Source organism: Hippichthys cyanospilos, chromosome 6, assembly GCF_059441005.1.
Source record: "Hippichthys cyanospilos isolate Australia breed blue-spotted pipefish chromosome 6, RoL_Hcya_1.0, whole genome shotgun sequence".
Lineage (NCBI taxonomy): Eukaryota > Metazoa > Chordata > Actinopteri > Syngnathiformes > Syngnathidae > Hippichthys > Hippichthys cyanospilos.
Window position 1 is genome coordinate 15989204 of NC_142374.1, and position 21544 is coordinate 16010747.

General features: G+C 41.9%; 3 protein-coding genes across 9 annotated transcripts; 2 read left to right on the forward strand and 1 right to left on the reverse strand.

The window, feature by feature from the left end:
* The first annotated feature begins 990 nt into the window (after window positions 1-990).
* On the forward strand, window positions 991-8541 carry epx (eosinophil peroxidase). Its single transcript, XM_088416628.1, has 16 exons — window positions 991-1734; window positions 2300-2384; window positions 2473-2648; window positions 3651-3783; window positions 3904-4033; window positions 4132-4338; window positions 4406-4748; window positions 4977-5137; window positions 5277-5535; window positions 5617-5787; window positions 5862-6099; window positions 6165-6376; window positions 6448-6612; window positions 6691-6774; window positions 6892-6988; window positions 7077-8541. Exons 1-16 carry the CDS (start codon window positions 1713-1715, stop codon window positions 7129-7131), a joined length of 2538 nt encoding a protein of 845 aa, XP_088272754.1. The 5' UTR covers window positions 991-1712; the 3' UTR covers window positions 7132-8541.
* On the reverse strand, window positions 7647-15256 carry rab3il1 (RAB3A interacting protein (rabin3)-like 1). 3 transcript variants are annotated; one of them, XM_088416635.1, is made up of 12 exons: window positions 15105-15256; window positions 14425-14662; window positions 11927-12110; window positions 11747-11842; window positions 11563-11640; window positions 10708-10920; window positions 10322-10450; window positions 10127-10239; window positions 9644-9667; window positions 9234-9333; window positions 9082-9148; window positions 7647-8990 (listed from the first exon to the last, which is right to left on the reverse strand). In XM_088416635.1, exons 2-12 carry the CDS (start codon window positions 14601-14603, stop codon window positions 8905-8907), a joined length of 1269 nt encoding a protein of 422 aa, XP_088272761.1. In that variant the 5' UTR covers window positions 14604-14662; window positions 15105-15256; the 3' UTR covers window positions 7647-8904. The 3 variants fall into 3 exon arrangements, with proteins under 3 accessions (XP_088272761.1, XP_088272762.1, XP_088272763.1); XM_088416636.1 differs by lacking the exon at window positions 9644-9667; XM_088416637.1 differs by lacking the exons at window positions 14425-14662; window positions 15105-15256 and adding an exon at window positions 13381-13695.
* Window positions 13123-21075, forward strand: best1 (bestrophin 1). Of its 5 annotated transcripts, none has more exons than XM_088416632.1 (12): window positions 13123-13568; window positions 14440-14579; window positions 15523-15672; window positions 15791-16065; window positions 16931-17025; window positions 17183-17416; window positions 17769-17923; window positions 18010-18087; window positions 18272-18424; window positions 18497-18577; window positions 18658-18809; window positions 19718-21075. In XM_088416632.1, the coding sequence occupies exons 4-12, from the start codon at window positions 15914-15916 to the stop codon at window positions 20760-20762; spliced, it is 2145 nt and encodes a 714-aa protein (XP_088272758.1). In that variant the 5' UTR covers window positions 13123-13568; window positions 14440-14579; window positions 15523-15672; window positions 15791-15913; the 3' UTR covers window positions 20763-21075. The 5 variants fall into 5 exon arrangements, with proteins under 5 accessions (XP_088272758.1, XP_088272756.1, XP_088272757.1 ...); XM_088416633.1 differs by having other exon boundaries at window positions 13130-13568; window positions 14440-15672; window positions 15791-15848; window positions 15937-16065; XM_088416634.1 differs by having other exon boundaries at window positions 13130-13568; window positions 14440-15672; window positions 15795-15848; window positions 15937-16065.
* The last annotated feature ends 469 nt before the right edge of the window (window positions 21076-21544 follow it).

The following is a 21544-nucleotide window of genomic DNA, read 5'->3' on the forward strand; positions in this document are numbered from 1 at the left end:
CTGTGGTTTCAGTTTTTTTCAGGGAACAATAAATACATTTACACTATTATTAATCATCTGCAGAAACATGAGAGGTGTCCTCATACTACTGTACATTTTAAGCTTACTACAATGGTTTAAAACTGCAAGGCCTTTTTTTTTTTATGTCTTCATTAAAAGTTGGCATTTTCGTGTGTTACATTTGAATGCACAAGCAGACCAAGCTAATGTGGATCAATGTTGATAAGAAAGTTTATGAAACCCGACTTAAGATTCCTGTGATTGTATCACACACCTGCTGTAGCAGAGGGGACTAATTTGGGGATTCACATTTGAATGTTCTCATTTCTAACTTTCTTATGAGTCATCTCGACCTTTTCAATCTCATTCCTGTATTCGGTTTGGCAGGATTCCTTCCTCTGACTCTGGCACAGAAACAATCAGCTTCTTTAATGTTTTTTTTACAGACTTGCATCATTAAAGCACAGTGCTTTAAAGCAGTGCTTCTCAATTATTATTGCCAGAGTCCCCCAGGAAAAAGAAAACTTTTCTGGACGTGCTAACTTTAAATAAGATTATCTATAAAAATTGTATAGTAGTATAGCTAAACCTTTATCCTTCTTAACATTAACAAAAGTAAATAAGCAATATAAATTAAAGCTTAGTCTGAAACTGAAAAAAATCTGAAAAAAAAGATGAAAATTCTTATTTTATTGCAATTATACTTCACATGACAAAAACAAAGCCTTTTTACTGGGGTCATACACCCCACTATTTGAGAAGCACTGCTTTAAAGAAACATTGTCCCAGCATAGGTCTTAAAAATGCAAATGCAGTGTAGCACTGGGGAAAGCAACGTAAGAACATTTAGTTTATGATAATTCATAATATAAGGTCAAATGTTGCCTCTCAAAACATTAATACAACGTATAATTTGCCGAATTGATCGATGACATAATTGATCGCGCGACAAATTATGGCATGCAGCCGATCACCGATTTCACATAACATGCATTGATTTTAGATCAAGTTGATCAGATGGGCATAAATGGGTGTTTTAGTTTGCTGCCGCCATCTAGTGGTGGAGATTTGAACCACACTACATCTGAACTAAGGTTGAAATGGCAAGACAAGTGGTCAAGTGACAGCTTCTAACTCGTCAACACACAAATATTCCAGGGCACCACTCTGTTTATTTTATGTTATTTTTTTCTAAAAAACTTTCTTCTCCTCCTAGCTGACGTTGGGCATTTCCCAGATCAAATGTGGCCCTTGAGTGCAAAAGTTTGCCCAGCCCTGATGGAGCGCCTCTGAAGCACAACTGTCGAATTGATTTCTTTGAAATGATCCTAACATGACAGAATGCTTTTCATCATAAATTGAATTTAAAAAAAAATGATTGTGAGGTGCAGGCAGCATGGCTTATGTTTGATGTTGCCTTCCTGTCACCAGTGGGTCTGATAAGGGGATTCTGCACATACTTGCTAGTGTATAAATGGCTATTTGATACACACACACACACACCTGCTGGCGTTGGCCGTGATCCTCAGTCAGCACAGCAGTAAGATATTGTTCTGTACCAGCGAGCCCGATTATAACGGAACATATCAAGATGGACACTTTACATGGCGTAAGTTGGTTGAAATTCCTATTTTTGTGCTTGGTGTCTTCTTTTCAACTGCTTCTCCTTGTAGGTCACCATCATTCTGCACTTGTTCCTCCTACGACAAGCAATGTCATTTGACAATACCTCAGGTAGGACTTTGACTTGTTACTAATGGAAAGCTGCTTTGAGTGTCTTTCAAATGGGCTGGGTAATATGACCGTCTCAATTTCCGTTTTCTTCAATCATTCTGGACGATTACGACTAAAGGGAAAAAAAACAAACAGTATTTCAATGTTTTTTTAATACATAAATAAATAAATCACATGCATAATTTGCTGAAAGGTCTATTTTGCCATTTTCAGTAGTAAAAAGATATTTTGTTTATAGTCAATTTGATAACGACATTATTTTTCATGTAGAAAATGCTATCCAATGAACTCACTCAATCCCAAAAATTGTAAAAGGAAACATTCTAAAAGCATTCTATTTTATTCTAATTAGGTTTTTATTACCTATTCTCAACATGTCTTGTAAATCACCACTTATGCTGAATCTCAATTACATAATTTAGCTCATTTTCAAATCTTTGATTATTAATATGACAAATGAAATCAATTTATTGCCTAAGCCTACTACTGTATTTGATATATCAGATATTTCCAAATTAGGCCCAACTGATAATCTACGTTTATTTTCTTTGTTTGTCTGCAACAGTTTATGTGGGCTCTGTATTTATGAAAGAGGCTTTTGGCAGAGCCACGGAGCTGACGGACAGCGCCTACGCTCACACAAGCGCAAGGTCCACCACATCAACATCTCGCCTGCACTATAGCATCATCTCCTAGGAGGAGACCCTTTCAGTCCTTTTAATAACGCGCAATTTGTAGGGTGACGAAGTCTCTGTCCGAAGGTGCCCTGAGACCGACTGATCTGCTGGCTCACTTCAAGCAGACGCAAAGCACAAGCAGAACTCACATTCGGGCCGCCGAGCTACTGGACAACACGGTGGAGCTGATCCGAGAAATGGTCTACACGCACACTTTGATGCGGCCCAGTCGCCACGGTACAAAATCTCAAACCAAGACATCATGTTTGGAATGCGTTTAGTAGTGTTGTATAGGAGCCGAGGTGTATAAAGTAGATACTGTGGAGAACTTTCTATTTATCAATACATTCAATACATGAATGGTCAAAAAGAAACAGCAGCATGATTTTTTTGTGTAAATGTAATTAGGTTTAAGTTAACTTTGGATTTGGATTTATATGCAGAACTGGTATCTAATATATTGTCCTGTGAGACAGTCGTTATTTTACACAAGGGCGTTTGGAATGAGACAATTAGATTTAATATCTATGCAACCAGAAAATATGTTTAAAATTCTTCTCTTTTGAGTCGGACCAGTCAAAAAATAGCAATTTTATTTTTGAAACAAATTCAGCCACTGTTAGAATGCATGAGTTATCACTGGCCATATGTATTGAAGGTTTTTTTCTTGATATTTATCCTCCTTCTAAGTAAGCCCAGATAAAAACATTTTGATTAGATGTATTGTTTTAACAAAAGAAAAAAATCTTAAAACAAAGCCAATATAAATAAAAATTCAATTGCTACTTTGCCAATTTTTGTTACAGAGGATATTTTGGGGAACGAACCCTCACAATAAATGAGCGAACATTAAAATAAAAAAATGTATGGAACCCCAAATTATACATACTTAATGACTCAATTACAGTGTATTTCACTTAAAAACTTAATATAAAATTGTACTTGAATGCCTTTCTTTCTAAGTTCTCAACATATTTTTGTACTGTACTAGCAACCTAAACACAATAGTATTTAATATATAATATATTGAAGATGAGATTTGAGAATAAAATATTCACAGTAAATCCAATACTAAATTTTACTCTGTTTAGACCTGGACGTAATAAAGTGTTTTGTAGAATAAAATGTACTCTAGATATTTATTGGAACAAGTTAAAAAAATGTAAAAAATGTAAATACAACCTTTTGTAATATAACATAAGCACACGCTCTTTAATTCTTATCACTTTTGTGCGTTAGAACTGCTAAGTGAAGCAGACGAAGCAAATTTACAGCAAGCCACTGGCTGCTTGGCTCAAATGCACACAGTCAGCTGTCCCACTGGCTGTGTGGCAGAACGCTACAGGTCCATCACCGCCCACTGCAACAACAGGTCAGCTCATCATTTTCGAAAAACCAGACCTTGTTCTTGCTCTCAGATATTGCATCGTCACTTTTCCGTAAAACAAAACAATGACGCAAGGTCTATTGGGTTGCTGTTCCTGCTGCCCAGACAACATCCCAGATGGGGCTCGGCGAACATTCCCTATTGTCGCTGGTTGCCTCCAGAGTACGAAGACACGTGGGGGACACCCAAAGGCTGGGATCCAGATCACACCTACCACAACTTCAGCTTGCCGCCGGTAAGACCCGTGTAGCAAACCCGGCATCTCCCACACCCCGCCGCTTCACTGTAGCCTGAAGGTTTGCCTCCCTCACCTCTCCTTGTTGGTTTGCGCAGGTGCGACTGGTGTCTCAGGAGATTCTTTTTACTCACAATGACAACATCTCTCTGGACTCCACTCTGTCCCACCTGCTGGTGGAGTGGGGCCAGTGGATTGACCACGACCTGGTGCTGACCCCGCAGAGCCCCAGCACGGTGTCTTTCCGCACCGGGGCGGATTGCACCCGGACATGTAGCCGGGAGTCGCCCTGCTTCCCCATTGAGGTGTTTCTTCGCTAGCTTTGTCAAGGCGGATTTGGGGGTTCGAAAACCAAAAAACCTTTCTCTCCAGATTCCACCATCTGACCCTCGTTATGGCATCCAAAGTTGCATGCCCTTCTTCCGCTCCGCTCCGAGCTGTGTGGATGGAGCTGAGGTCCCCATGCGACGTGAGCAGCTCAACGCCATCACCTCTTTTGTGGACGCCAGTATGGTGTATGGTAGCTCCGATGCTCAGGCTCTGGAGCTACGTGACCGCTCCTCGCTTCTCGGCTCAATGGCTTGCAACTCGCAGCATTCGGACGGGGAGCTGGCCTACCTGCCTTTCTTGCCTCGCCCGCAGACTCGCTCGGATCCCTGCGGCCCGAGAGAAGGCACCCCGTCACGTGACAACGCCACTTCCTGTTTCCAAGCTGGTGAGTGTAATCTAGGGTTGTGCAACCCACAGCTCCAGAGCAGGATTTTATTTGGCAAACATATACAGTATTGTACCCTCAGTGAAATAGTCCTTAAACAAATTTTTGGTTTGCGTTCTTTGGTGGCTGCAGATAGAAAAAAAGTCATCAGAAAAACAAACACTCAAGTCGATATCGGAATCTCCAGTCACCAAGTATTAGGGTTAGCTTTTGAGTTACGTTTGACAGGTGATTCAAGAGCCAACGAACATCTCGGCATGGTGGTCCTTCACACGCTTTTCCTGCGGGAACACAATCGTCTGGTCAAAGATCTTCATGACCTCAACCCCCACTGGAGTCCCAACACCCTCTACCAAGAGGCTCGGAAGATCATTGGAGCCATGCACCAGGTACAACGTTTCAAACGTGGTAGTAGCTGTGGACTTTGAATATCTTTTTTTCTTCTTATACTAACACTTGGACTATTAGAGTTCAGGACTTCAAAGATTTTGGCACTCTTCCTGCCTGACAATTCTCATTGCTTTCCAGATCCTTACGTGGGAGCGCTACCTACCTCGCATTCTTGGAGAGAAGGCCATGTCCAGGCTGATGCCTCCCTACAAGGCTTATGACCCTAATGTGGATCCTAGCATTGCCAACATCTTCGCTACGGCAGCTTTTCGTTTTGCTCACGTCACCGTGCAGCCGACCGTGACCAGGCTCGGGCCTGGGTATGCCGCAAATTCCCAGCATCCCTCGCTCCCCCTTCATCATTCTTTATTTGCCTCATGGAGGGTTGTCCAGGAGGGTAAGCTTTAGCATGTGGCACCATTTAAGTGGTGCCCTCTATTGTTCTAATGATAAATACGCTTAACTGTTGTCCTCTCAGGCGGTATCGACCCAGTCCTGCGTGGCCTCCTGCTGTCTCCCGCCAAACTACAAACTCCTGGTCAGATGATGGTGGAGGAACTTACAGAGCGTCTTTTTCAGGCACAAGGTGGAATGCCTCTGGATCTTGGGGCCCTCAACCTTCAGAGGGGCCGGGACCACGGTCTTCCAGGTACCAGCGTTGACTCAAAAAAAAAAAAAAAGCACCAAACTTTTGCTGACCTTCCTCACCTAATCCTCAACCAGGATATAGCTCCTGGCGAAGATTCTGCGGTCTCTCAGTTCCCAACACTACATCGAAGCTTGCAGACATCCTGGGTAATCCAACTCTAGCCGACAAATTCCAGCAACTTTACGGGACACCACACAATATCGACGTGTGGGTGGGGGCCATCTCTGAACCAGCTTTACATGGAGGCAGAGTAGGACCGTTGTTATCCTGCCTACTAGCAAGACAATTTAGAGCCCTGAGAGACGGTGACAGGTAGAATAAGTCTTTGCTAAGTCTCCATTAAACCGTTATAAATGACAAAAATCTTTCATGTGAAGGTTTTGGTGGGAGAGGAAGGGAGTGTTTACCAGCGCACAGAGGACACACCTACAGGCTGTCTCTCTAGCCCGAATCATATGTGACAACAGCCACATCTCCCACGTGCCAGAAGACCCCTTCTCACGCACCGAGAACCTAGATACCATGCTAGCCTGCTCCAGTCCACTCATCCCCAATCTTGACCTCAGCGCCTGGAAAGAACCACACTCAGGTGAAGAGTATGATCAAAAAAACAAGGTTGTCCATCATGTTGTGAAAATTGTGCGGTGACCTTTCCCAAAGATCCACGCTGCGGTCCCATACCCAGAATTCAGTCCGGCTACTCCCTGCTCTGTGACTCTCTGATCATCTATGAGTGTCAAGCTGGTTTTGAGCTGCAAGGTTCTTCAACTGTCAGCTGTGATGCACAAAGTCAGCAGTGGAACTCACAACCTCCAACATGCCAAGGTATTCAAATCTTAATTTTAATAGAAAGTTGTCAATGTGTCTAGAGCAATCACATTCAACTTGTCCATGTCATTTCAGACGTAAATGAATGTGAACAACTAATTCCTGTTTGCCCCCAAAACATGGAGTGTCTCAACCTGCCAGGTTCCTTTTCTTGCTCAGGTCGGTTGATTTTGGAATTTCTCAAAGAAATGCCCCAAACTGCAAATCTACACATCGCGCACTATGCATTGTTGAGTGCTTAACTTCTCTTTTGACTGTTTGCGTATACTGATTCAGAGTTCTCCTCGCCATCCACCGTGTCTGTCGTGACGGCTGTCATCGTCGTGCTCGGCGGTGTTGCCGGGATGCTGATGATCCTTTGCTGTTTTCGAAGGCAAGTCAGCACAGATACAAGTGACTTTTCATTCATCGTCCATCTGTAAAAGGTGTGACAGAAATCTCGCAATGTTTTTGTGTTTCAGGTGTTTGCCAAACAAAGAGTCAGTCCGTGCTGGATGTTGCCCAGGGCAAAGCTAAGCAATCACCCCCCCCCCCCAAAAAAAAAAACTGTGGACAAGCTTCCACTGTGATGGAAATTTACTGAAGCAGCATCAACAAAATGAAGGAGTGACACTGGTTTGTTCTTTGTGCCATTATGTCACCAAACACAGTCACTGTATTCAATTATTAACAAATGATTTATTGAGGTCTCCTGCAAGCTGCATCGAGAGACCACGGAAGCAGAGCAGCAAGCTTACTAAAGGTATTTCAAGCCGGAAACCACAGGCTTACAGGAATGTCTGCGTCGTAAGAAAGATTTTCTTTCCATAAAGCCCCTCTGAGTGGGACGTGGCCTCAATGTTTATTCAGTACGCCCGTGTTGAATTCCTGCTTACAAACCTGTAGAACAACTGTGGGTGTGTCCCAATTGCGGTTTATGCCGCTGTAAACAGGGCATTCATGGGGATGACCACAACTCAAGAGCTCATTCCCAAACTTCCAACTAATCCGTGTGTTACAAAGTGAAGAAACACATTTTAGAAAATGACAAGTGTGGCATAGCAAGTCTTTAATGGAGTGTTGGCATTCATCAGGACACTGACATTGAAGACTTCAAAGCCTTAAAGACCAAGAAGTGGCTATTGCACTTATCGCATTTCTTCATTTTTACCATCAAAAATACAGTTGACTATTAAAGATAACTACAATCATGCATATATACTGTACTGTGAGGTAAAACAGCCATTGCTAATCACATAACATGGCTATTTATGACATTTATGCATTGTTGTCAATGGCTCATACAGGATAGTACGTGTTGATTTTGGATGTGCAAAACTTGACTTGCGTGATAAAGTTTGTAGAGCTAAATTGTGCAGAGCAATACATCTCTTTCCAGAACAACACCCAGCAATTGCTTAAGTGGTGTGGGCATCAAAAGGTAATGATATTAGTATAGTTTTTGACACTTACATACATAAGTAACATTGTTTATTAATAAAATTCTGTTGGATATTTACTTGTTTAAGTCTTCGGGCACAAATGCCTTAACTATAATACATAGGGTTGAACAGGATTGTGGGGATTTCATGCACAAGATTAAAACTAGGCATGGAGACATTATATGCATATTAAAAATATACTTTACCTTTCATTGTCTTATTCTGATAGTACAACTGTTTTCTTGGGCTAGGTTCACACTGCAGCCTGGGAGCGACCCAATTCAGATTTTTTTTTTTTGCCCCCTAATGAATGACACATGCATAATTTTTTTTCAAATGCGATTCAGGCCCCTTGGGTATGTAGTCCTAGAACGGATTGTCTGACTCGCATGTAACAAACAAGCGACAAAGTTCACAATTGTGCACTCAAAAGGCGGGAGCAGGTTGGAAAAAACAAAAACAACAATAGCGGGCGTAACCGAGACAACTCTGCAGAGGTGGGAGAGCCAGGTGTATTTCGTTTCTGTCTCGCTCTCTATCAGAGTCAGCGAGCGAGAGATTGCTGGCACTGCACAAAATGCCATGGCCAAATTCCTCCTTAAATGTAACAGATTGAAAATGTTCTGGGCTCCGGTATGACATTATTTCAACATCGCCAGGTACTTCCCTAAATACTAACGTTAAGCACGCCCGCTCTGTGTGATATCACCATGTCCTCATTGGCCATGTGGGCTAGTTTTGGGTCACATTTATGTGGAAATGTGAACGACCTTGCGAAAAACATGCGATTTCACCCAAAAAAATTTGGCAGTGTGAGCCTAGCCTTGGTTGACCTCTTATAAACCTATCATGTCCCGGTCCTCATTCTCTAACTCTGCTCTGTGAGGTAAAACCCCAACTTGGCCACACTCATTTCCTTTCGGAGACGCATCACCTCCCAGAACATCTGCTCCGCTGGTCACCGGCAAAACAAATCTTATTTTAGGTTTGGTTAAAGATGAGAAAGCAGGAAAAAAAAAAAATTGTCATTTGTTGATCAACTTACCATTATGCCTGACCAGGCCTTGCTGGATGTAGCGGATATATGTAAAAAAGTTGCACACGGCCGTGATCTGGAAAGGCAAAAATAAGGCCATGTGAATTATTAGAAACAGCAGCAGATGCTGACAAGGCACAAAGAGACACAGCTGAACTTACCCGTGCTCGGCTGGATGGGGAAATGTAGTAATAGTTGCCCTTGTCGCCAAGTTTAATGCGATGTCTGCACAGTCGGGACACGCCGCTTAGCGCACATTTTCTGCCAGGAAATTGGACTGTTCAGTGAATTCAATAATGTCAACATGCTCTTGAGTCATTCCAGCAGACAATAAACATGAATCGATGCACCTTTAGTTATAAGGCACATTCAGGCTGAGAATGAGAACAAAAATGATGGGGCATGTCAGAGGTTAAAGGTTAGCGTTGTGAGATACATGCATCGGATGCACTTATTAACATTTGTCACAGAGATATCAGCTGGCCTCTCCATGCCGTCAGAACAGGGGTCATCTCATGCTGCGGTAAATGTCGATTAGTGAAAGAGTGACAAGCTTTCTGAGCGGACTTACGTCTCCACTGCAGCCCTAAAGTAACTGGAAACACAAGATTTGGCCGTGAAACAATGATTGGAAAAGGGCCCATTGATTTAATTCTCCTGTTAAAGATTAAGAATTAGAATCTAAACTACAACTGGAACCCATGAAGTCGAATGCTAAAGTTGCATTTACTAACTTTTAATTTTTCTTAAACAAAATAGACAAATACTTTGGAATGACTGATCTCATAACATACATTTTTGGGATTGAGGTTTTGCTTTACAATGGCCCATCTTAAACACAAACATCGGCTACCATAGGAAACCAAAGCCCCATTATATTTCTCCTTTAAGTATTACCTATGAGACAAACACTTTCAAAGCTGAAACAAGTTGACCAGCATCCCAGTCTTTGACCTCAGAGGTTCCACTTGATAATGTATTGACTGCCCAGATTGAGCAGTGACTGGTGAAAGTAACAACAGTGTGGCTGTTGTTACACACACAAAAAACTCACTTAGGTCCTCCACACTCTACGGCCGAGGCTTTAACCATTGGTAACGCCGACATGGCCACAGGCTCGATTGTCAGAGAGTTGTTTTCTACGGCGTTTTGCACCAGCTGGGACAGCTGTGGACAAGAACGACTGCCTCTATTAGACTTTCATATTCAGAGAATGTTTCCCAGCTGACGGCGGTGAGGAGATTCTGACCTCTGATCGTGTAAAAGAGAGGCAGGGTGTGATGTCTTCTCTGTAGATGCGGCTTATGAGGGCAGATGAGCGATCTAAACTTGGATGCTCTTTCCACATTAGGAACTCTGCGTACAGGACTGAGTCCAACTGTGGAGGCAAGGCAGTCCCTCAATAATCTTGTCAGCAAAGACACATGATGGGTGTTTTACCTGTTCACCCAAGCCCCTGTCACCGGTTCTGCAATAATACTGAATAACTGGCCAGAAAGCAGACAGAATAAGACGAGAGCAGGAACAGCAGGCTGAGAGAAAAAAAGGAAAGTTACAAGAAGAATAAACAAGCTTGAGAGAAGAAAGCTTAAGAGAAGAAAGAAAAAAGGGGCACAAATTAAATCAATTTCATACCTCTCTGTCTTCTTGGACCACGGGCTGAACCGGAATTGACGGAGGTTCGGTTTTGCCAGGTGAGGATGGGAAACTGCCGCTCACGCTCTTGTTGCGGTTGTGTCCGCTGACCGGGAGCTGCAGCTGGGGATGCAGCTGACGGTTAGGCGTGGATGGTGTGGACGTCAATACCAGGGACTTGAGTGCCGTCACTTCGGCTTGAAGGACATCGATCTGACAATGGGATACGGAAAAAAAAAAAGACTTTCAGGCTTTTCCAAGGCTTTCTGAATCTAAATATTTTTAGAACAGAAATGGCATATGCATGATCTGTGGGCCATTTCAACAGATGTGTTATTATTTCGTTTAATTTTTCTTTGTTCGCCTCATTGAATAAATAAACTAACAAAACATTCAGGGATAGCCATTTTCACAGCAGAGTTCCTTATCTACCCTGACCTTTTTCTTTGTTCGCCTCATTGAATAAATAAACTAACAAAACATTCAGGGATAGCCATTTTCGGATCTTTAAAGAACCAGACATTATTGTGTTCTGTGAAATATACCAGTGAATCTTCCAAAAGAAAGGGTGCACTCTTCTACCTTTACCAGAAAAGAAGCTTTATGTTCTTTAAACATAAACAGTAGAACACAGGTTGGTCTCACCAAAAACAAATTTCTCAGTCAAGAAAACAAACTTTCCTGAATATAAATGCACTTCAAAGCTGATATTTTTGCTTTAAAAACTCAACTTCACCAAAATCATTTAAAAATCCCCTAATTTAGACTGTTGTTGGTCTTAATAGACTACAATTAGGAAGTTGATTTCGTAAATTATAATATCATCAAATCTTTGGAAAAGATTATGACACAAACCTTCCCCTGAGCCTCCTTCAGTTGTTTCTCTGCTCCTGCTTGTTTGACGTTGGCTTCCCGCACCATCCTGTGAGCCTCCTGTTGTGGGGAGGAAAAATCTGATTCATTTCAACATGCAATTTCATACATACAATTATATCTAGCATACAATTCATTTAAAGAAGCAGAACTTTGAGATGCTGACCTCAAATAAACTAGCGGTGAGCTCTTCTAGTTCTTGTTCCAGCTGATTCCTGACCTGCGACAACCGCTCACATTCCTTATCTTTTAGTTTTAGTTCCTGAAAAAAATTAGAAGTTGTAAGTGTGCCACTTCCCTTTTTTTCACTCGACTGTATGTGGGTGTGTTAAAATAATGACAAAACCTTCTTTGCAGCATCTAACTGTTCACTGAGGAACTCTGAGCCCTTTTCACGTATTTCTTTCTCTCGGATTTCCAATGAGGAGCTGCGAAGGCGGGAATGGACGCCATGGTCAATATCCATTGCGGGCCCAATCTGGTCTCTTCCCTCCAATCTGGGGTCTGGCTCAGGATCCAGATCGACCAACCTGTATGGGATCATAAACATAACTGATCATGGTTCAACATCATGACATTTCTCCATTGACGCCCTACGACAAATTAAGAAAAAAAAAAGTTTTTGCTTGTAGTTTTGGTCTGGAATGTACCGGTAAATGTGATTTCATGCTCGGTGTATTTCATGTCGCACAACACTCACAGATGTGATACTATTGCCCCATAAAAATTTTGTAAGCAAGTCATGTAGACCTAGTGCAACAATAGTAGACTGCTTTGTCTAGAAATATGCTAAAAAAAAATATGCTTCGTGGGGCAGTGATACCTCCATATATCACTTTCATAAAGTTAGCACCGCAACCAAGAGAGGAAAAAAATATCACATGATGCGCCGCTGTTCATTTTGGCCTACATCTCTGCACCATTGTCTCAATTTTGCCATGTCATCAGATTTATTGTTGTCATTTTCTGAATTGATCTGACTGTTCACATCATTGTAGGGTTGAGGCCCTGGATTGTGCCTGACTCAATTCCGTCATAATTTGGTTTATAGATAATATCCATTTTGTGAAGGAAAATATGTTCAACGTTGCCAACTGAACTAAACTTATATCATAAGGCATGTGCAGGCTATACGTGCATAACGGTTGCATCACGTCATCCTCAAATCGAGATTATTCCATTGACCGGAACCCATGAGATAGCATAACCTTTTCCCACTATGCGAGTTAATCCTTTATGTTCCAGAGTAAATGAACCATTGGTAGTATTTTTTTTTTTACGATCCTGCAACAGTTGCTTCAGTTCATTGGTGTGGCCAAATGCAGATAAACTATCACCGGACTCGTCATTACGATCTGAAAATGGTGCTTTCATTTAAATCAACTAATTAATCTTTGACATTTTACACACATACCTACATAGTGTTTTTAATTATTGACTATTTGAATCGTTGTGTTTTACTTTATTACAGTAATTGAATCAGCACTTGTACTCGAGTATCGACTTTGAGTATTGTCAGGGTTTTGGCTCAAAAGTGAACTCACGTGACTTAAAACATCTGGTTGTCATAAACGGGACAACGCAAGTCAACTTTACTAGTATAGCATCGTTATAAACTTGAACGATAATAATAGAAGTTATAAACAACAAATCAATTCCTGCCTATTTTATGATTCCAAACATCATGACGTGAAAGTTCAAAGCCAGTCTCAGTCTTGCGCTAACGAGCAGTCACACTTCAAGGTAACAAGGCGACTTTCTTAATGTTAGTTAATGTCAAAGAAAGAGTGACACAGTTACCCTGACAGCTTCCTAAAAAAAATAAGAGCCGGCCGAAAGTTCGATTTGTCCGCCGCCTGCGTCCTCCGGCAGTCCGTGCTGAGAAGTCATCGAAATGTGACTAGCTCGGGAGTTTAAAATCAGTGCCGCACACACAACGTGGAGGAATGCGGATGCTGACGTCATCAACGATGGCGAAGCAAACAATAGTGAGTGACCACGAATGCATATTTTGCACCTTTCCCTGTCGTATATCTACATTTTCATCTGCCTTGAATTTATTCGTGATTTATGAATCCAGGCGACGGAAACAACTACAAACACTTTTTAGCCTGTTCCCAAGTCACGTGACAGCGCACCCACTTTACGCCAGTCCTTGCGTGTCCCACGTGACGTCACATTGGTTGCAAATGTTTATATATACTGTATATATATAAATATTTTTTTTTTATTTAAAGCGTCGTAGCTCTTTTTTACTGACATTAAAAGTACAATGTTTAGTGGTACCTTGTCTTACGAATTATATCACAGTTGATCAAGGCTCAGTTAACCCGCTTAAACGTCAAACTCCAATCCACACGGGTCTGTATCCTCATCAAAGTTTTTCTTTGCAACACACCTGGTTCAAATAAGTAGCTCATTTGCGAGCTCCTCAGGCGTGTCATAATTATCCTGATCATTGGAATCAGGTGCGTTGCAAAGAAAAACTTGGAAAACATGCAGGACTCAAGCCCTCGAGGACTGGAGTTTATATAGGTGAGGTGTTCATGCTTAAAATTGTTCTGGTGGATTACAATACTATTAAATATACTTTTAGGAATAAAACTCTTGCCTCATTTTTGAAAAACACTTCGGCATACTTTGCGATATTAATGTTGCATGATGGTGCAGGGTATTTTTTGAGTTAGTGGTTCTACTTGGTGTTTGGAAAAAAAAATACAATTCATTCTAATTTTTTTGTCCATTATGAAAGACACATAAAATCCACTCTGATCTCTTTCAAACACCATAAATCGCAAAATGTCAACCGATTCTTTGCCCTGATCAGTATTTGTCATGACATACCTTCCTACCACGCAGCCCTTCTCCTCAGTCTCATATGGCGCTCCAAAGAAGACTGCAGAGGAATACACTGCTATTCCGGACCTCCCAGCCTTCAGGACTTCGTAGGCCCGACCGGAGGACGTTACGGGGGGCGGAGAGGAGGAAATCTGAACACTGTGAACTCCCTCGAAAGCATCCATGTCCCTCAAGAAAATTAACTCGTTTTAATTTTATCCAGTCCAGAACTCAAGGATGGCCCCTGAAAACAGAGAGAAGGAAACAAGGCTTAATACAATAATGCAGACCTGTTCTGCAAATAGTTTACAAGTGATAGAACATTGTGATTTTCTAGGAAATGTTACTAACGATTATGCATATATGACATATACATTACATATTACACTTGATTTACATATTTACTGCAGCTTCTTCATAATTATTGTGAGAAAGTAATAACACAATCAGGGTCTTCACATAAAGCGGTAGCCCTTCGTATTACTCAGTGTCAAAGTTTCAAAAAGGTTGGTGACCCTAAAAACCTTTAAATGTTTTCACGAGTGCCAGCACACCTGACAGGTCACAATAACATTGTTCAAAGTGTTCAATGCAGGAGTCAAGGGACTGTTCACAACCTGTGTGAACCGAAGCCAATCTGGCATAAAACAAATGCAGTTTGAATAACATAAAAAAGTCACACTCACCCGATGGAACTAACTGTTCGGTTGTTTTAAATGTAATTCCAACGAAATAGGTTAGAGTAACCGAGGCGGTTAGACGATTGGACTCTGTCCGCACTTCACCCTTGCCGCTGCTTTTCTGGTTAGACAGCAAGGGTTAATGATCACTAACACCTCCTGGCCCACAAGTACGGCTGTGCACATTTTTTCCATCAGAGGGCTCAACACACTCCTGCTTTTTCATGATAACAATGAAATCATAATTCTCATTCAAACATAAACTCATAAAAGACGGATTTTGCATTCCGAGCACCTGAGTGTTCTAAATAACTTTCATAAAGTGATACACGTATCTTAGCAACCAGTTTTACGGCCGTGTGTGATTTGTTGAGATTAACAAAGCCTGAGGGAGCTCACAATGCAGCTTTGTTGCTCAAAACAGCTTAAGACATCAAGTGACCGGAGGTGTAGAAGCTCCACTCTCTCCTTTTACTGGTCCTGCTTCTCTTTCGCCAACATTCCCACTCCAAGGAGGTCGACCATACGCCTCCTTCTCACTTGCAGCCATGGCAAAATATTTGAGTTTTCAGCGGTGAGTAGTAGCCATTCCGAATTTGCAGGCTGTCAAGATGACCTCTTGTTTTGATTTAGCTTCACAATAACATATCATTTTTGTATTGTTATTTCAAATATTTGCCATCTGGATTCAGGTAGATAGCAGACCAAGCCGGTCGATTGCTGATTCTGTGGTCTGACGAGACAACAGAGGTGTCCTTCATGTCAGGCCAATGCCAAACGAGAGAGTCGGCCTTTAAGAAGAAGCGGCAGCGGCAATGACAGTGACTTACTCCCGCAGAGTGGCGGATGCAGGCCTCGGCACTTTCTTCAACCTGCTCCTGCGCTGGAAAGGCAGCATCTATAAGCTCCTCTACAGAGAGCTCATCATCTTCACTCTGCTCTACTACTTCTTCAGCGTTGTTTATAGGTACTGCTAAAAATGGCTTTCTTCTTCAAATTGGCATCACCATTTGAAAACATTTGAGCAGGGATCACCAACAGTTTTGAAGGTTGTTTCTTCTTGGGCACTGATAAATGTGGCAGGCTCTGTATTGTTTCCACAATTATCTCATTCATTGTCAAAGGTCCATTTCAACATTTGTGCAGTATTTTGATCATTTTTGGGTAATTTTCTTCCACGTAATTGTCACAGTATTTTAGCCACGCTTCTGGTAGTGTGATAACTAAGCGGTTGTGCTATTTAGAACTTTGACCTTCTTTCAGTTCACCCTGAACAGGATTCAAACTGCAGTCAACCACATCTTAAGTCAATGGACCATATTGGACAGGCTATAACATATACAACCTGTTTTCAAGGACTGAATTTGGATTTTTTTGACCATGTCAAGTCTAAAATGGATGTGCCAGATTTAGCGCAAAATCTATAATCCAGAAGACATCTTGTGGGTGTTTTTATTGTACTACATTATAACAAACAATGTGTAAATAATGTCATCTTTAAAATCAATGGAAAGTTTTTTTTTAATATTAAAAAGAATTTTGATTTAAAAAAAACAAAGTTACACAAGAATTTAAAAAATTACCAAGGTCTATCTGGATAAAAATACTATTATCTTGTTTAACATTACTTGCCTCACTCACATGGATGTTTTACTTATTTAGTGATTTTCAGCCGATAAAAAAAAAAGTGAACATTTTGACAATATTTCATTTGATGAGTTTTTTTTTTTTTTTTCATTTTGCCACTTGCTGTCGACAGAAAATGATATCACCTGTGTTCAGGGCTGACGTAATGACGTTATGTGCTAACTTCAAAGGGCTTTCTACTTTAGGTTCCTGTTAAATGTTGAGCAGAAGAGGCTGTTTGAGAAGCTCTCCATGTACTGTGACCGCTATGCAGAGCTCATCCCTGTGTCCTTTGTTCTTGGTGAGTCCCTCTCATTTGGCTTCCTCGGCCTAAAAATTTAGGGGTATGTACCCCAGCATTGTAACCGGCAAGAGTTCTAGACTGGGTATCACATTGAGCTTGAGGCTTCCTTAAAGTAAACAATCACAAGTTGGTACCAACTTTAACCGCATTACAGGTTTCTATGTGACCTTGGTGGTATCTCGCTGGTGGGGTCAGTTTGAAAACGTCCCCTGGCCCGACCGCCTGGCGTCACTGGTGGGAGGTCATGTGCGAGGAGCAGACGAGTCTGCCAGATTGACCCGGCGCACTCTGATGCGGTATGCCAACCTCTCTGGCGTGCTTATCTACCGTTCGGTCAGCACAGCTGTCTACAAGAGGTTTCCCACCATGGAGCACCTGGTGCAGGCAGGTATGCTGGCAAATGGAAGCGCCGGACGTTGGTTACCGTTCCCTGTTTTGGGGTATTGTCAGTCTGAACTTTGCAAGAAGAAAATTACATGCTCTGAATTCAAAATAATTAGCTAACTTTGCCATGGGACGGTCTGGTGACCTAATGTTAACAAACAACACAAAGCCCCTTCAACAGGCTAACTCAGGCATGTATTCTATATCTTCTGCAAAGAACGTATAAAATGATACAGGCTTAATTACTGGAGAATATAATAGACGTTTTCTGTTCTATATCATTTTTAATTTTATTTTGTAATCTAAACTTGATGTTTTCTCATCATCTGTCTTCATGCATTTTGTGTGCTCATCAGGTTTGATGACATCAGAGGAATTGAAGCATCTGGAAGACTTGCCCTCCCCTCATAACAAATTCTGGGTTCCCTGCATGTGGTTTGTCAGTCTGGCTTTACGGGCCCGGACCGACGGTCGCATCAACAACGATGTGGCTCTCACCGCCATTCTCACTGTACGTACAGTATGTTTGTTCAGACTGTGGGCACGAACGACTGAGATTACATTTGTAAAGCATGTCTTTTCTTTCTCATTATTTAGGAGCTGAACAGTTTACGTGCAAAGTGCATGAAGCTGTATGGCTACGACTGGATCAGCCTCCCTCTCGTGTATACTCAGGTATTGTTTCTGTTTACGTCCTCAATATAATGTGTCCGACACATGCAATATATTTGGCTTCACGAACCTCAATTTGATCACCTTTGATTGGAGTAGTCATACATTAAACTACATTCTTTAGACGTGAGTCACATGACATGGAAAGCCAACTTTTTTCCCTACTTGAGTAGTGTATGTTGCTTAGGTGGCGACTGTGGCGGTGTACAGCTTCTTCCTGGCTTGTCTGATTGGTCGTCAGTTTTTGGATCCAGCCCAAGGCTACCCTGGTCACGACCTGGACTTCTATTTACCTGTGTTTACTCTATTGCAGTTTTTCTTCTACGTTGGCTGGCTGAAGGTTTGACGCTACAAATGTTGTCATCCAGGCAGTTTGACAAGTGGTTTGTGTCTGACCCGGTTCTGCTTTTAGGTAGCCGAGCAACTCATCAATCCTTTTGGAGAAGATGATGACGACTTTGAGACAAATTGGCTTGTCGATCGCAATTTGCAGGTTTTGATGCTATAAGAAAGTTGTGATCGGTCTGCAATGTAAACTTTACACCTTGGCTGATGTTTTTCATTGTGTTTCAGGTATCTTTGTTGTCTGTAGATGAAATGTACGACAATCTCCCGCTGGTTGAGAAGGACATGTATTGGAATGAGTCCGAGCCTCGCCCTCCCTACACAACTGCCAGCGCCGATCATTGCAAACCGTCATTCATGGGTTCTGCTTTGGATATCAGGTACACTTCAAGCAAAATAAATTGTATTGTTTAAATTATTTATTTATTTATTTTTACATGTTAGACAACAGACATTTTATATTAAAATAATATCCCAGTGTCATATATTTTAAAAAGTTAATGAAAAACGTAAACTACTAAATACTGTAGCTCGCTTTGGTTTTCTCAATATTTTTCCCAAAATTTTAAAATAACTGAAAATCTACAAGTTTAACATACAGGATTCATTTGAAGCAACAACAAAAGGTAGAGTGAGTTCTCTTTGACTGACATTGAAATGAACTGCAGTGCCAACAAAGCAAAAGGCATGTCAAGAGAACACACACTAATACCCATTCTCCTATCAAATTGGTCTCCTTGAAAAAAACACCACTCAACAATTCCCGCTGAAATATGTATAGGAACGTTGATTGTCTGGGCGAAGTCTAATAACTGAAATGTTGCTGTTTACTAGGCTGCAAAGTCTCTCCTCTCCAACCCCCGAATGAAAACAAAAGTAAAGAAAAGTGAAACGGGAACGTCTCCTCGGATAAGATAAATGTGTATTTAATCTTGCAAGGGTGTTACTGAGATGTATAGGCTCATTTATCATATTGTCTCTCAATCCATTTTTATCCTCTCGGGCCGAGAGCACAGAATAAGTAACAAATTCTTAGAAATATATTTGTGAAGGAAAATCACAAGTCGATAAAAAAAGTTGGATTTTCATGATACAGGCCCTTTAATACTATGCGGAGCACTACAATCGTTGCTTCACTTGGCTTGACATTTTTTCTGACATGTACACAAATAAGCAGGTATGCAAGAAAAAAAATGGCTCACGGATTTTTTTTTTTTTTTTTTTAACTGAGTTACTTGAATTATCCGAAGGCTCTTTCTAGCCCTAGTGACATTGTTGTGCTTTACAGTGTTCCTAAAGAGGAGATGGAGTTTCAGTCCAACTTGGAGCAAATAAAAGAAAACGAGGAAGCCAACTACTCCACACCACTGTTGGGAGGTTTGGGTCGCTTTCTGGGTGTCCAGTCCCCCAGCTTCCCTCGCTCTTCTCGGGTCTCGCTGCTACGTCGCCGCCCCGGTGCGCCACTGAGTCGCTTCCCCCTTTACTTACAAACAGAGGCTCCATTTGTCACAAATCAAGCCCGCCAACCATTAAACGCAGAGCGGGATCAGGATTACGCCTTCCCCTGCCTGCCCTTGTATGAGAGAGCAGGTTTCTACAGCTGCCCCCAGACTCCCATCCATTGCGTTCCTCCAGCAGTGGCTCGACCTCGACCTGCCCGGCGGCCTCATAACGAATGGGATCAAAGTTGTAGCTCGCTTGCTCCTCCGACTGTCGGCTCACAGCTTCTGCCCCCTGACACGCCCAATCACATCCCGCCACCCTCATCGGCTTTCCCCTGGCTGAGCGAAGATGGCGACGGGCCCGCCGCCCAGGCCTTCTCCTTTCCCGACCCTCCGCCTGAGCTTTGCCCCATATCGAAACTCAGGCGTGGTCACGGCCTGCTATCTCGCAGGCCTCCGCCTCCGTGCCTGACGTTGGATGCCTTGCCGTCCGCCGACAGCCAGACAGGACCCCCGAGTGCAAGAACGACAACTAGCGGGGGGGAAAGGGCATTCTCATTCACGACTCCCTTGCGTCACGGACTAGCAAATCCAAATAATCCCAACAGTAGCTCGAACAGCATTAATGTGACAGGCAGCAACAGCACGGGCACAACAGGAAGTCATCTCAACACTAATCTTAGCAGCTTCAGTAACTTCGGCGCCAATGTTAAGGCGAGCAACGGCGGACTTAACACCCTGACCGCTTCAAGTGTGACACCTTTGCAACAAGAAGCCAATCAACAAAATTCCCCCAATGATTCTGGAATTTCATTGGCTGAAGGAGACCTGCTGGGTGTGTTAGTAGATGGCGGCGGGAACAAAGCAGCTCCAAGCAGGAAGCAAGACTGAGAAAATGCCGTTTGTATGTCACATGCCACTCCACGCTAAGAACTATTTTAGGTGTATGAGTATTAAACTCAATTGGAGCCTTATACGCAACAAGTATAACAAGTAATCTCCACTTCCTGGGGAGTGCTAAGAGAACAATTAACCTACTTGTGAGGCACAAAGCACCTTAAAAGATTTAAGTGTTAACATATGGGGAAGAAATAAATGCAAACGCTAAAAGTGGATTATTTAAAACTTCCAGGCCTTAAGATTGTTGCTTCCATGCCTTATGAACAATGCTTTGTTTTAGTTTTAATAAAACTGTGAAATAGTATTTTGTTGCTTTGTTTTCTTTTTACAAGGTAACAATCTGTCTCCTTGGTAAATAGCTATATCATATTTTGTCTATGCTTTATGTGTTATTTATATGTTGTCATCCATTCACATTTTACATTCTGCATTTTAATCATTGAAATGAATAATTTTCAATGAACTGCAATGTATGTACATTTTTCCATCCATCTTTCCGTCGTGCATCCATCTTTCCGCAACATACCTTGTTTTTATGGGGGAAAAAACAAAACATGAAGCACTGAGGGCCTGAAAGATGAATTGCTAAGTGGCAATGGAACACTGTATTAGAGATATACATATGGATTTTTTTATATGGCTACAGATCAATTTGTGGTCTTTATCAAATCAATCAAACTCGTTTAATCGATTTTCTAAATGCGGCCTTATGACAAAGATGAATAAGTGGGCTGATTTTTGTTGTTGTTTATCTAAAATATATATGTATTTGG